Source organism: Podarcis gaigeae (genome assembly GCF_964106915.1).
Source record: "Podarcis gaigeae genome assembly, chromosome: Z".
In the NCBI taxonomy this organism is placed as follows: Eukaryota; Metazoa; Chordata; class Lepidosauria; order Squamata; family Lacertidae; genus Podarcis; species Podarcis gaigeae.
The window spans coordinates 50983129-50998042 of NC_139691.1; the positions used below are offsets into that span (position 1 = coordinate 50983129).

A 14914-nucleotide genomic window follows, 5' to 3' on the forward strand; every position below is an offset into this window, starting at 1 on the left:
AGACGCTCCTTCAGATATACTGAACTGAGGCCGTTTAGGGCTTTAAATGTCAGCACCAACACTTTGAATTGTGCTCGGAAACGTACTGGCAGCCAGTGTAGGTCTTTCAAGACTGGTGTTATATGGTCTCGGCAGCCGCTCCCAGTCACCAGGCTAGCTGCCGCATTCTGGATTAGTTGTAGTTTTCGGGTCACCTTCAAAGGTAGCTCCACATAGAGCGCATTGTAGTAGTCCAAGCGGGGGAAATCTAGAGCATGCACCACTCTGGGGAGACAGTTTGTGGGCAGGGAGGGTCTCAGCCCGCGTACCAGGTGGAGTTGGTAGACAGCTGCCCTGGACACAGAATTGACCGCCTCCTTGGACAGCTGTGAGTCCAAAATGACTCCCAGGCTGCACACCTGGTCCTTCAGGGGCACAGTTACCCCATTCAGGACCAGGGAGTCCTTCACACCTGCCTGCCTCCTGTCCCCCAAAAACAGCACTTCTGTCTTGTCAGGATTCAACCTCAATCCATTAGCCGCCATCCATCCTCCAACCGCCTCCAGGCACTCACACAGGACCTTCACCGCCTTCACTGGTTCTGATTTGAAAGAGAGGTAGAGCTGGGTATCATCCGCATACTGATGAACACCCAGCCCAAACCCCCTGATGGTCTCTCCCAGCGGCTGCATGTAGATGTTAAAAAGCATGGGGGAGAGGCAACGGCACCCCACAAGTGAGAGCCCAGGGGTCTGAACACTCATCCCCCAATACCACTTTCTGGACACAGCTCAGGAGGAAGGAGTGGAACCACCGTATAACAGTGCCCCCAGCTCCCAGCCCCTCAAGACAGTCCAGAAGGATGTTATGGTGGATGGTATCAAAAGCCGCTGAGAGATCCAGCAGAACTAGGAAACAGCTCTCACTTTTGTTCCTAGCCCGCTGGAGATCATCGACCAGTGCGACCAAGGCAGTTTCAGTCCCATGGTGAGGCCTGAATCCTGACTGGAAGGGATCCAAATGGTCCGCTTCTTCAAGGCGTGCCTGGAGTTGTTCAGCAACCACGCGCTCAATCACCTTGCCCAAGAATGGAAGATTTGAGACTGGGCGATAGTTGGCCATATTGGCCGCATCTAAAGATGGTTTTTTAAGAAGCAGTTTGATAACTGCCTCTTTCCGTCGGTCTGGGAAGGCTCCCTCACAGAGAGAAGCATTCACCACCTCGTAAAACCCATTGCCCAGCCCTTCCTGGCTAGCTTTTATAAGCCAGGATGGGCAAGGATCAAGGAGACAGGTGGTTGGTTTCACTCATCCAAGCAGCCTGTCCACATCCTTGGAGGTAACAGATTGGAACTGATCCCACGCAACTTGACTAGACAGGACTCTAACACTCTCCCGCCCCGGCCCTGCTTCCACAGTGGAGTCTACTTCTTCCCGAATCTGAACAACTTTATCTGCAAAAAACTTTGCAAAATCGTTGCAGGAGATCTTGGGGTCTTTCCCAGGCCCCGGTGGCAAAGGTGGTTCCGTGAAATTGTGAACCACCTGAGTCTCCTGCTGCTGTTTTCTGCAGATGCAATAGAGGCGGTGAAAAAAGTCCTCTTTGCAGTCGCTATCGCCACTTGGTAGGCTCAACACTGAGCTCTAACCTGCATCCAGTCAGATTCAGAATGAGTTATCTGCCGGTGGCGCTCTAGCCATCTCAGCTATTGTTTCATCGCCCTCAGCTCCGAAGAAAACTACGGGGCTGTCCGGGCTCCATGCAGTTGGAGAGGGCGCTTTGGAGCCAAACAGTTGATAGCCCTGGTTAATTCCGCATTCCAGCGGGCCATCAGGTAATCAGCTGAAGGCCATCAACATGGGATAAAACATCCGCTACCACTCTCTGGAAACCATTTGGATCCATTAAGTGAATGAATGAATCTTTATTTGCGTCAGCCATCGCCCATAGCAATAAAACAATGATATGATATACACTGATCTGATTCAGTGGTGATGCCAGCAAGGCAGACTAGTGATTTAATGATGATTTCAATCATTATTTAAATATTTTAAAAGTCTGAAAAATTATGATTCCAAAGGCTTCCCCTGGTTGTTGATATTCCATAAAGAAACCTTTCTGTAAAGATAGGACTTGAATCCAGTCTGACAGATTGATTTCAGTCAATTGGATTCCAATCAAATCCACCCAGTCCATCCCTATTACCCAACCTGATCAATTCCTGCTTGTCAATACGCAAAACAATCTTATATAGCTGAAAAGAAAATGTGCCCTTTTTTATTTTAAAAAAATGTATTAAATTTTCCATTTTAACTGTCAAATAATAACCCCATGTGTCAGAGCTGCCTCTAGGTCCCAGCTCACAGAGGACCAACGCTAGGCTGTGGTAATGTACAAAAGTCTTTATTAAAGTCCAATTTCCATTTCAAAGCCACAGCGTGCAGCACTACGTCTTGAACTCTAGATCGGCGAAGTCCCGTCTGAGTCTCCTCCCCCCTGACACCAGTTTAAGATCCTAGCCCTGCTCCACCTCTTGCGCTGCTCTCTCCTCCTCTGGGTCCTTCTGCCCGCTGGGGCATTGCCCTTTCTGGACTCTTCCGACGCTGAGTCACTTAGCTCCTCCCCCTGCCTCCGGCGGGCTTTAGGACCCGGTTCCCAATCCTCATTCTCTGCTGTCCCGCGCTCCTGTACATTTGAACTTGCCTCTCGCGCCAACCCAGTGACCTTTCTCCTAACCGTCACACTACTTGTGTCACTGCTTCCCCCTTCCGGGACGCTGGCCGGATCTGACCTCCCCCCTGTTGTCTGACTCTCCGATGGAGGCGTGGTCAGCCCTGTCTCGTCTTCTCTTCCTGGTGGGGAATGCACTGGCCCCGATGCTTGGGACTCTTCCCCCCCCCCACTCCGCTCTGGTGGGGAAGCTGGTCCTGATTTCCAACTACTGCTCTGGGAGTCCCTGCTGCTGCCTTGCTCCTGGAGCGTTCCCCTTGGGAACCCCCTACCCCTGGCCACCGGCGCCCCCTTCTGTGAATCTTCCGATTCGCTGGAGAGGCTCATGGAATCCCTCGGACCACTGTCATCTCCTACGCTCCCCTCGGATTCCTCCCCCTCGCTCTCCATCTCCTCTCTCCCCTGTGCCTCTGCTCCTGAACCCCTGACACCATGAAAAATATTCCTAATTATAATACAATCCAAAAGACCAATTTTTGATCCATTTTTATATCTTTGAAGATTGGCCTCTTTTAACTTTCTCAACTTTCCTGATTTAGGTCCTATCAGCCGCTGCAGCTGCTGGGGTCTCCGTGGCGTTCGGAGCTCCCATAGGAGGTGTCCTTTTCAGCCTGGAAGAGGTAATCAATCAATCAATCAATCAATCAATCAGGTTGTTATGGTAAAACCTGATTTAAATTTATGGAAAATTTCATTTAATCTAAAAATGTTACTCACTAAAATTTTCTCTGCCCATCTGACTGGGCTGCCCCAGCAACCCTGAGCAGCTTCCAACAACTTTTTATTCTTCTTCTTCTTCTTCTTCTTAAAATTGTATGATGATTATATTAACATTATTATTCTTCATTATTAAATGTTATGATAATTATATTGACATTATCATTATCATAATATTTAGTATTAAATTTTACAATAATTATATTCCTATTATTATTATTCATTATTAAATTGTATGATGATAATATTCACATTATTCTTTTCTATCAAATAGCATGATAATTATATTAAAGTTATATTTTATATATGATTATGTTAAAATTATGATGATTCATTATTCAATGGCATGACAATATTATATAATAACATATTAATAATTATATTATATAATTAAATTATAATTACATACTATTCTCATTTACATGACTATGATCCCAGGTCAGCTACTACTTCCCCCTGAAGACGCTTTGGCGCTCCTTCTTCGCTGCTCTGGTGGCCGCCTTCACCTTGCGCTCCATCAATCCCTTTGGCAACAGCCGCCTGGTCCTCTTCTATGTAGAGTTCCACGCCCCCTGGCACCTCCTCGAACTCGCGCCCTTTGTCCTGCTCGGCGTCTTCGGCGGGCTCTGGGGGGCTGCCTTCATCCGCGCCAACATCGCCTGGTGCAGGTGCGTGGGACATGCACACGCATTCAGATTGCACCCTGAGATAATATAAATTTTAATAATAATAATGTCATATTTCTTCTACATGCCATTGCATGTCTCTTCTTGAGTGAACATGCAATGTATATTTCTGGGAAATTTAATTGAAAATTCCATTTAAAATTCCGGAAAATTAATTTACTTTTCCTGGATTTTTCCCCTGCAGGCGGCGTAAGACCACCCGGCTAGGCCGCTACCCAGTGGCTGAGGTCCTGGTGGTGACGGCGGCCACGGCCGTCCTGGCATTCCCTAACCAGTACACGCGCATGAGCACCAGTGAACTCATTTCGGAGCTCTTCAATGACTGCGGGCGCCTCGACTCCTCGCAGCTCTGTGACTACGTCCGCAATGGCACCCCCGGGGAGGGTGGGGGGCCCGACCGCCTAGCCGGCCCCGAGGTGCAAAGCGCCATGTGGCAGCTGGCACTGGCGCTGGCCCTCAAGGGTGTCATCACTGTCTTCACCTTCGGGATGAAGGTGAGAGCCGGCCGGGCAGGTGTGACGCCGAGATTGCACTGGGATTGTGTTGATTGTGCTCATATTGCGCTGGTTGTACGCTGATTGTGTTGATATTGTGCTGATTGTGCTAATATTGCGCTGATGCCGTGAAGGGCAAACGTACTGCTGCACATGCCTGGGGGTTGCCATGAACATTGCCTTCCCCCAAACCCCGATTCTGGTGGTGGGCTGGTGGTGGGTACAGCTGGGCACTACATTTCCCAGGCCACTGACCCCTCCCGCTTTCTCCCTTAGGTGCCCTCGGGGCTCTTCATCCCCAGCATGGCGGTGGGCGCCATCGTGGGGCGCCTGCTGGGCGTTGGCATGGAGCAGCTTGCCCTCCACCACCCCGACTGGGTGCTCTTCGAAGGCTGGTGCCAACCGGGCGCCGACTGCATCACCCCGGGCCTCTATGCCATGGTGGGTGCGGCCGCCTGCTTGGGTGAGTGGTGGCGGGAGTTATGCCTTGCTGGCATCCTCTTCATTTTGACAATGAAGGTTTCCTTTTTGGAATTGTAAATTTTCGGTCTTTTTTTGTTTAAATAAAATTCATTTCAGTCGTGATTTGAATCAGTCAGGCTTACAGAAAGATTCAGTCTTGTTGGCACAATCTTTCTTTTGGCAAGCAGCTAGAGGTTAAATCGGATTTAAATCAAAAACTTATCCGATTTAAATTTTTAAAAATCTGATTTAAATTTTAAAAATTGTGTTAAATAAAAAAACTGATTTGAATAAAAAAACCAAAATTGAAAAAATCTGATTTAAATTGAAAAATCCAGACTTAATTAGAAATATCAGATTTGAATCAAAAGGCCGATTTATATAAAAAAAATCCCATCGAAATTTTTTAAAAACCCATTTAAATTTTTTAAAATCCCATTTAAATAAAAGAAATCCAACTTACCCGTATTTTTTGCTCTATAAAATGCACCCGACCTTAACACACACATAGTTTTTAGAGGAGGAAAACAATAAAAAAAATATTCTAAATGAAACAGTGGATGTATGATTTTTGTGGTTCATGCTGTGGCCACAGACATGTGATCTGACAGTGAGTTTGGAGTAGCCCAATGCAAAAATCCTGAGGATCCATGTGGATCCATGCTTTGTAACCACGTTTTTGCACCACTGCGGCCCCAGGCAACAGTGGGTGCGTGAATTTTTTGGTGCAAGATGTAGCCATGGACATGCTATGTGATCTGATGGTGAATTTGGGGTAACCCAGTGCAAAAATCCTGAGGATCCATGTGGATCCGTGCTTTGTAACCACGTTTTAAGTGGGGAGGGAAGGAAAAGCACTCAAGGGACAAGGAGCACACGTGGGGAGTGTGGAGAAGGATGCTGCTAATAATGAAGAAGAGGGGTATAAGGGGAGAAGGCTCCTCTCCTCTCCCACTTTGCTCCTTTAAAGCAAGCAGGCTCTCTGTCTCTCTCTCCTCCTCACTCAGCGGCTCTTCTCCCACTTTGCTGTTTCAAAGCGAGCCACGGAGGAGGGAAGGAAGGGGAACCATGGATCCTCTGCTCACGACTGCAGCAGATCCCCCCGCCGCCACGCGTTGGCATTCCCTCCATAACACGCACAGACATTTCCCCTTACTTTCTAGGAGGAAAAAAGTGAGTGTTATGGTGCAAAAAATACAGTAAATCAACAAAATCCCATTTAAATCAAGCAAAGAAAATCCAATTTAAATGTTAAAAAATCCAATTTAAATTTTAAAAAACCATTTAAACTCACAAAACCCCAAAAGAAATCCAATTTGAATATTTAAGAATCTAATATAAATGTTTTAAAAGTCCAATTTAAAACAGAATTCAAATTTTAAAATTTTGATTTCATTTTTAATTTTAATTTTAAAAAATTGGTTTCATAATAATATTGATTTTAAATAATTGCCGGTTCATCTCCCCCCTTCCAGGCGGCGTCACCCGCATGACCGTCTCCCTGGTGGTCATCATGTTCGAGCTGACCGGCGGCCTGGAGTACATTGTCCCCCTCATGGCTGCCGCCGTGACCAGCAAGTGGGTGGCTGACGCGGCAGCCGGGCGCCAGGGCATCTACGACTCCCACATCCGCCTCAACGGCTACCCCTTCCTCGAGGCCAAGGAGGAATTCACACACAAGACCCTGGCCGCCGACGCCATGCGCCCCCGCCGACCCGTCGACCCGCCGCTGACTGCCCTTCCACAGGACGCCATGACCCTGGGAGACGTAGAGGGGGTGCTGGGCTCCACCGGCTACAGCGGGTACCCAGTGGTGCTCTCCCGGGAGTCACAGCGCCTGGTGGGCTTCGTGCTACGGAGGGACCTGCTCATCTCCATTGGTGAGGGGTTCGAGAAAGGTTAAGCCTTGCTGGCATAATCCTCTTCCTCTCAGTTTCTAGTCAAGGTCCAGGTTCGAATCCCCATTGGGATTGATTGAAACTGCCAGCAAGGCATTTCCATAAAATGGGGGAATTTCAGTTGGCTGAGTTTTGCACCCGGACCAATCCTCCTCTCTCTTTCCCCCACCTCCAGAAAACGCCCGCCAGACCCAAGAGGGGATCGTGACCTCCTCAATGGTCTCCTTCTCCGACCACTCGCCCCCACTGCCCCCGAACTCTCCGCCCATCCTGAATCTCCGCCCCATCCTCGACCTCAGCCCCTTCACCGTCACTGACCACACACCCATGGAAATCGTGGTCGACATCTTCCGAAAGCTGGGCCTCCGACAGTGCCTGGTGACGCACAATGGGTGAGGCACCAGGTGCAAGACGGGTGTACAGTGGGTACGAGAGGTGTCAGGTGCAAGACAGGTGCCGGGTGTGAGAGATGATGGGTGTGACACACGCAGGTGTCAGGTGTGAGGGGTGCTGGGTTCGAGATACATCGGTGCTGGATGTGAGGGATGCCAGGTGCGAGACACATGGGTGCTGGGTGCAAAAGATGCGGGTGCTGAGTGTGAGAGGTGCCAGGTGCGGGACATGTGAATGCTGGGTGTGAGGGGTGCTGGGTGCTAGACACGTGGGTGCTGGGTGCGATATGGACAAGCAGAGGAAGATTTTTCAGACCAGGGTGGATTGGATTTAAATCGAGTTTATTAAAATTAGTTTTCACCCACCCTGACCCCAGAATAGGGACCTCGGTGAAGACTTGTTTGAGAATTACAACACCATTCTCTTCCAAATTAACTGTTCTTTTCTTTTCTAGGAAACTCCTGGGAATCATCACCAAAAAGGATGTTTTGAAACACATCGCACAACTGGCTAATCAGGATCCAGATTCCATCCTTTTCAATTGAAAGCGGATTCGGGAGCCAGGTGCAAATGCCGTCTCCCACATGAACCTCTAGCCAAGATTCCTCTTGTTTTTCTTACGGAAAATCCAGATCAATCAAATGATAATCATGTTTTCTTTCTTTCTTTCTTTCTTTTTCTACAAAATTGCACTATGGAAATTTGGCAGAGATTTTGATTTCACTTGAAGAAGAAGAGACTTAATTGAATTTAGATTTTGGAAGCGAGATTCCGGGAAGGAATAAAGGAAATAAACTGGAAATAGATCTTGACGGCTTTCTCTTTTCATCCATATTCATAATATGGTGCCTTTGCCCTCTTCCAAAATGGCACCCATGCCTCCTCTGCCCACTCTTTGCTCATATTATGGCGCCTTTGCCCTCTTCCAAAATGGCACCCATGCCTCCTCTGCCCACTTCACGTGGCAATTCCCGCTCATATGGTGCCTTTGTCCTTTTCCAAAATGGCGCCCGTGCCTCCTCTGCCCACTTAGGAACCGCCCTGTTCCAAAATGACGACTCTGCCCACTTCTGAAAATTCCCTCATCGCTTGCTGCTAATCATAATGGCGCCTTTACTTCAGCTTCAAAAATGGCCCCATTGCCCTTGTCAAAGATGGCGGGTGTGCCTTCAGCTCTTGAAAGTCTTAGCTTCTGCCCTCACTTCCTTTGCCTGCTGCTCAAAGGGTGCCTTCCCTTTTCCAATATGGCACCGCCAGCTTCCCCTGCTATTACCTTCAACATCATCATCAGTGCTTTTTTCTGGGGGGGATGCATACCCTAACCCTAACCCTAAATATTTTGTCAATCTAAGTTTGGCCTCATGGAAGGGCAGGAGTTCAATAGGAGTAGCTAATAATAATAATAATAACAACAATAATAATGATTTTATTATTTATACCCTTATTATGTATTACATCTCTCCCTGTGCCCCTCTACTCAGGTCTGCTGCTGCTTGTTTAAAGGTAAAGGGACCCCGGACTGTTAAGTCCAGTTGCGGATGACTCTGTGGTTGCAGCGCTCATCTCACTCTATGGGCCGAGGGAGCCGGCGTTTGTCCGCAGACAGCTTCCGGGTCATGTGGCCAACATGACTAAGCCGCTTCTGGCGAACCAGAGCAGTGAACAGAAACGCCGTTTACCTTCCTGCCAGAGCGGTTGCTATTCATCTACTTGCACTTTGACATGCTTTCAAACTGCTAGGTTGGCAGGAGCAGGGACCGAGCAAGGGGAGCTCACCCCATTGCGGGGATTCGAACCGCCAACCTTCTGATTGGCAAGTCCTAGGCTCTGTGGTTTAACCCATGCGTCCCATGCTGCTTGTTTATGATTATGTATTTGTACATATTTAATTACAGTAATATAAAATGATTATGATTATTATATCAGAGTATATTAAAACTTATTATTTATCATTAAATCTTATGATGACTATTTTATAGTATATTCACATTATTATTATTATTTATCATTAAATTTTACAACAGTTCTATGATAGTCTATTAAAATTATTACTATTTTTATTACATTTTGCAATGATGATATTCACATTATTACTTTGGTAAATTTTACGAAGATTATATTCACATTATTTATTATTAAATTTCTCAACGATTGCAGTAAATTTATTATTTTTATTAAACTTTACGAAGATTATATTCACCTTGTTATTATTAAATTTTGCAACAATTATATTAAAATTCTTGTTTTTATTCAATCTTATGATTATATTCACATCATTATGATTTGTTATTAAATTTTGCAACGATTATGTTAAAATCATTATTTTTATGAAATTTTATGAACATTATATTCACCTCATTATGATTCATTCTTAAATTTGTTAATTACACCCTGCCAATTCTATGATCCCACAATAGACCCCTTTGAACTGCCACTCTACTGGCTGCGTGCAGAGTGCCATTGCCCAGAGCCACCCCATGGAGGCTCCTCCGGAAAAAGGGAGGAGCTAAGGATGGCTTCCTGATTGGCTGCCCTCTGCACATGCTCCGGTTTGCCCTCACCCAACAGAGCAGGATACAGAAGAAGATTCCATTTCCATTTATTGCTAGGCCACCCGATCCCTGCAGGTATAAAAATCACAATACGCAAAACGCAGAATATGCAAATGCAGAATATGCAAAAATCATTAAAGGAAGAAAAACAATCAGCCCTCTTTCCCCACCCCCCACCAAAAAAACCCCTATTATTATTTATTAACTTTTAGCAAGAACACTAGATAGATAGATAGATAGATAGATGGATGATAGAGATTATAGAAACTCTACCCATGTAAATGCCAAACTTCCAATTTCAAAGAGAGAAGCTTTGATAAATTACAATATAAATTACATCCAGAGTGTTCCCCTGATCCAGCTAGCCGATATCTCCCTCCCCAGAAGACGTCAGTGGAGAAACCCAGGTCTTCATCATGATGCCCCACACTAGGTCCTCTCATCTCAGGACGGTCCTGAGTTCTAGTCCAGTCCGATCTCTAGCAGACTGAGAGAGAGGGAAGGAGTCCCCAAGTTGGAGTTCATCGGTTGGGGGTGGGGATCTTAAGGTCATGATGGGCCACCAAGCTTGGTAACAGGACCTGGGAGGAGGTTCTTGAGGTCTTCTTGGACCACCAACTTCACCTGAATCTCCCCAAGTTTATTTCAAGTGGGAGGAATGCCAGGTTCGGCATTGAGGGAGGAGGAACCAGATCTAAGATGGGAGTTTGGTTTTCTAGAAGGACCTGGGAGAAGGATCTCAAGGTCTTGGTGGACCTTCATCTTCCGGGCTCTTGGGTCCTCAAGACAGGGTGGCCGGACCTGCAGGGGCTGACGGGACTCGAAGTTCTGGAGCTGTTCTGGGCTGGCCAAGTTCTTGAGCAGGTGGTTCTCCCGCTGCAGACGCCCGTTCTTCTCCAGAAGCTCCTGGATCTGGTCCTTCAGGAGGTCCACCTCCTCTCGCACGGCGTACACCAGATGGGTCTTCACCAGGTCCTGCCAGGGAGAGATTGGGGTTGAGTCGAGGACAGGAATCTCAACCGCAATGGGGGCGGGGCGGGCGGCAGGGATGGGGGCGGGGCAGGCAGGCGCCGGCCCCCTCAAGGCGACACTCACCAGGGCCTGCTCGATCTTGTCGCCGATAGCTCTCGAATCTGGATCGCTGCAGCAAGAGTGGGGAAAGAAGAAGGGAAAGTGGAGTGAGACCCAGATCGGCTCCTTTTCCGAGGCGCACCTGTCTCCCACCTGGATCGAGGGGGAATTTTGAGAGTTGGAAAAAATGGCCACTAAGCATAGCTGTCAAGTGTCCCTTATTTGAAGGGACAGTCCCTTATTCCAGCGCCATGTCCCTCTGCTGTCCCTTATTGATAGATGTCCCTTAAATGTCCCTTAAATGATGTCCCTTAAATTTCAAAGGAGGCTGCTCCTCTCCCTCCATCCCAGCCAGGGAGGAAGGAGGCTCCAACTGTGTTGCTTGGCTGTGTTGCTCACCCAATAAGAAGTCTAAGAACGACTTCTTGTGTGTGGCTAGTTAATGCAAGCTGAGGGGTTTTTTGAATGCTGGACGCCATTTTGTTGCACATGCTGCTGCAAACTTTGCAGTGCAAAGCCAAGCTGGGGAGCCATCTTAAGTTGAGGCTGCATAGGCCTTGTGGTGCATGTGATTCAGATTCTATTCAGTTGAACCTCTGGTTACAAAGTTGGTTGGACTTTGTTCTTGAAGCTACCAGCATGAGTTTGACCAGACTGCAGGAGGACAGGAAAACTGGAGTGCCTGGAACAGGTGAGGCTGCAGGTCCCTTATTTTGGCTGCTGGTCCCTTATTTTCAAGGCTACAGGTCCCTTATTTTCAAGGCTACAGGTCCCTTATTTTCAAATCTGTAAGTTGACAGCTATGCCACTAAGTGGGGCTCTAACCCGATGTTCTAACCTGGGGGAGGCCACGCCCACCCAAGCACAAGCTCCGTCCACTTGGCCCCAACTGCCAACCTCGTATCTGCATTGCAGTGGATTGGGCTAGATGACCCGGGTATCCCTTCTCTTGGGGGATTCCTGCATTCCAGGGGGTCCCTCGTTGCATGGGGTTGGGCTAGATGACCCTGAGGGCCCCCTTCCCTTGTCCATCATTCTTGGATCGCTACATGCCTGTTTCTCACTCCCTGGCAAGAGATCGGACTTGGCTGCCAGCAGACGCAGGACTAGAAAAACAGGAAGAGGGTTTGAGAGATGCCAAAACCTCATGGGCATGTCAAGATTACATAAGGAGGCAGCAAAATATGTTGTGGCTCAGACCACGCCAAAAACCTCCCTTCTAGCACCCTCTCCCAGCCCAACCCCCCAAAAAGCAGGAATCCCCCAAGAGAAGGCACACCCAGGGTCATTAGCCCAACCGCCCAGCAATGCAATTGTACATTTTTATTTTTATGTATTTTATTTAAATATGTATTTCATTATTTTCTTATGATGTATTGCATTATGTGTTTTTATTTTTTATGTATTTTGTCATGTGTTTTTATTTTTATGCATTTTATTATATAATTTTTAAATGTATTTTTATTTTTACATATTTTTATGTATTTTTTATCTTTAGATGTTTTATTTTACTATTATGCATTTTATTATATATATTTATTTTTATGTATTTTCTTATGCAATAGAAGGGACACCCAGGGGCATCTAGCCCAAACTCCTGCAATGCAGGAATCTCCATACAAAAGGGTTATCCCCACTAACCCCCCAAAAGCAGGCATCTCAGTATAGAAAAACCTAATCCACCTCACACACACACCCAATGCAACAGAACATCAGATAATGCTGGAACACGGACCTCGAACCCACCACCTTCTCCTTCTTTCCTGGGAAGAGGAACACACCGTTCTCTTCCCAGCCTCTCCTGATCCAAATTTCTATTTCTATTTGTATTTCTCCCTGCTTGGCAGGCACCCAGTTCCAGCTGCTGGGCGGATACTGGTCCTGGCAGGACTCCCAGTTCCCTGCTGGCCGGCATGCCAGGACACGAACCCGGGGCGGGAATCTCAGGAATGTCAACATTGAAGCATGAAGCTGGAAGGGGCACCCAGGGTCATCTAGCCCAACCCCCTGCCATGCAATTGTGCATTTTTATTTTTATGTATTTTATTATGTATTTTTATTTTGATGTCTTTTCTAGGAGGGACACCCAGGGTCATCCAGTCTAACCCGCTTCCGACGCTGCAACCCTATGATTTCTTCCCCGGTTTTACGCAAAGACTCAGCCTTGCAGGCATCACCTGGCGAATTCATTTCTGGAATCATGACTGAATAACCACAACAACCCGTCTGGGTTCCCCGCCTCCCTCGAACCCGAATGTTCTATGATTTCATGATGCTTTGCTTGGGGTTGGACTAGATGACCCCCGGGACCCTCTGAATCTACATTCCCATTCCTCGGGGGGATCTTCCAGCTGCTTCTGGCCCCCCGACGTGCGGAGACACGTGCGGCAAGACACGCCCAGACACATGTCGGCTCGCATGCTTCCTGTTGTTCTGGGGAAGCGCCCGCCCAGCTACGGCCGAGGACGCAGAACCGAGAAGACGGATGGGGCCACCAGTGGTGGTCATCCAGCCCCAAGCCACGTCTCTCAGCTCCAGCACCCAGGAGGACAGGTGGCCCTGGTCTGGGGTGGCACCTAACGCCCCCCCCCCCGCCTCCCTAATAGCACCCACCTGCGGAAGAACAGCAGGATGGAGAGGAGGGTCGTGTCGGCGGGCTGGTGGAGGTTTTTCTGGCAGACCAGCTGCACCAAGGCTTGGTTAGTGGTGGTCATGGTGAGGTTGCCCCTGGGGCCGCGCTGGTAGCCCCGCCGCGGGCTGTCCTCGGGGCTGGCCAAGGGGTCCAGGCTCCACTCCTCCTCCTCGGAGGTCAACATGGCGCTGGGCAGGACTCAGGAGAGGTGGGGAACTGGTGAGGAACCACCAGTGGAGATAGCAGTGGTCCAGGAGAACTGGTCCCGCTGCTCCCAGCTGAGCGCGCCGGCCGCAAGGAGCCAACCAGTATATCTCGGAGGGTTCCTGAAGACCTGGCCACCACCAACCCTGCCGAGATGTCCACCACCAAGCTCTTCCACTTGTCCAAGCAGTCCAGCAGCTGCTCCTGAGCAGGAGAGGTCTCCTCTGATCTCCTGGGCGCGGCCAACTGCCGAGATCTCCGAGGTGTGCCCGCTTCCCACGCCCCTCCAACCAGCCAACCCGCTGTCTCCGTGATTCGGGAGCTACCTCCTCCTTGGCACACACCCCAACCCGGCCGAAATGCCACCACCAAGCCTTCGCCCGAGCTGCCCAACAGCTGTCCCTCCGTGGCATCCAGCCAGATCTCTAGACGGTGGCGCTGCCCCCTGCTCGCTGGGAGAGGGCGGCCCAAGGGGCGGACCCGGGGGAGCCACCAGCGCCACGGCCGCGCGCGCCACCCAGAGGCAAGGCAGGCAGGACTTGGTGGTCGTGGTGGCCTCTCGGCAGGGTTGGGTGCGCCGGGGAGGTCGCCCTGAAGTCCCCGAAGTAGAGTTCGAGATACCCCAGATAGGCGGGGTATAAAGAAATAAAGAAATTAATAATAATAATGATGATGATGATGATGACCCTCGAAGCTCTCCTCGCAAATCTCCAAGGAAGGAGAGGATAAAATGGGAGAGTTTATTATTATCAGTTATTATTAGTAGTAGTAGTAACATCAACATCATCTTCATCATCATCGAAAATCTCTAAGCAAATTTCCAGCTCAAGGAAGGAGAGGATAGAATGGGAGAGTTGGAAAGAACCCCGAGGGGCAGGCAAGACATTTATCCTAGAAGCCGATAAATATCACTGGCAGACGGTCCGTGGATAGTGAGTGCGTGCAGCGGGTTGAACTATTATTATTTCTTTCTTAAAAAAAACAACAAAAAACATTTAGGGCTACTCTCCTTTTCCTACTCCTATTGAAATACTCTACTGCCCCTCCATGAGGCCAAACAGAGATTCGCAAAATGTTTGGGGGTATGCGTCCCCC

The 14914-nt window shown here is 48.5% G+C and overlaps 2 protein-coding genes across 9 annotated transcripts in view; one reads left to right on the forward strand and one right to left on the reverse strand.

Moving 5' to 3' along the window:
• LOC310836913 (H(+)/Cl(-) exchange transporter 5-like) overlaps positions 1 to 10084 on the forward strand; it is a 33538-nt gene extending 23454 nt beyond the window's left edge. For 5 of the 7 annotated variants that reach the window (XM_083722838.1, XM_083722836.1, XM_083722840.1 and 2 more), the window contains 7 exons: positions 3250 to 3330; positions 3866 to 4095; positions 4298 to 4607; positions 4884 to 5070; positions 6545 to 6949; positions 7143 to 7359; positions 7815 to 8162. In XM_083722838.1, the coding sequence (XP_083578964.1) occupies positions 3250 to 3330; positions 3866 to 4095; positions 4298 to 4607; positions 4884 to 5070; positions 6545 to 6949; positions 7143 to 7359; positions 7815 to 7905 (1521 nt within the window). In that variant the 3' untranslated portion in view covers positions 7906 to 8162. Of the gene's footprint in view, positions 1 to 3249; positions 3331 to 3865; positions 4096 to 4297; positions 4608 to 4883; positions 5071 to 6544; positions 6950 to 7142; positions 7360 to 7814; positions 8163 to 8841 lie in introns of those variants that run through there. The other 2 variants (XM_083722837.1, XM_083722839.1) reach the window with 1 other exon arrangement.
• Positions 9944 to 14268, reverse strand: LOC310837008 (protein bunched, class 2/F/G isoform-like). Of its 2 annotated transcripts, none has more exons than XM_083723130.1 (3): positions 13597 to 14268; positions 11008 to 11053; positions 9944 to 10887 (listed from the first exon to the last, which is right to left on the reverse strand). In XM_083723130.1, exons 1-3 carry the CDS (start codon positions 13797 to 13799, stop codon positions 10558 to 10560), a joined length of 579 nt encoding a protein of 192 aa, XP_083579256.1. In that variant the 5' UTR covers positions 13800 to 14268; the 3' UTR covers positions 9944 to 10557. The 2 variants fall into 2 exon arrangements, with proteins under 2 accessions (XP_083579256.1, XP_083579255.1); XM_083723129.1 differs by lacking the exon at positions 13597 to 14268 and adding an exon at positions 12680 to 13577.
• Positions 14269 to 14914: the final 646 nt, after the last annotated feature.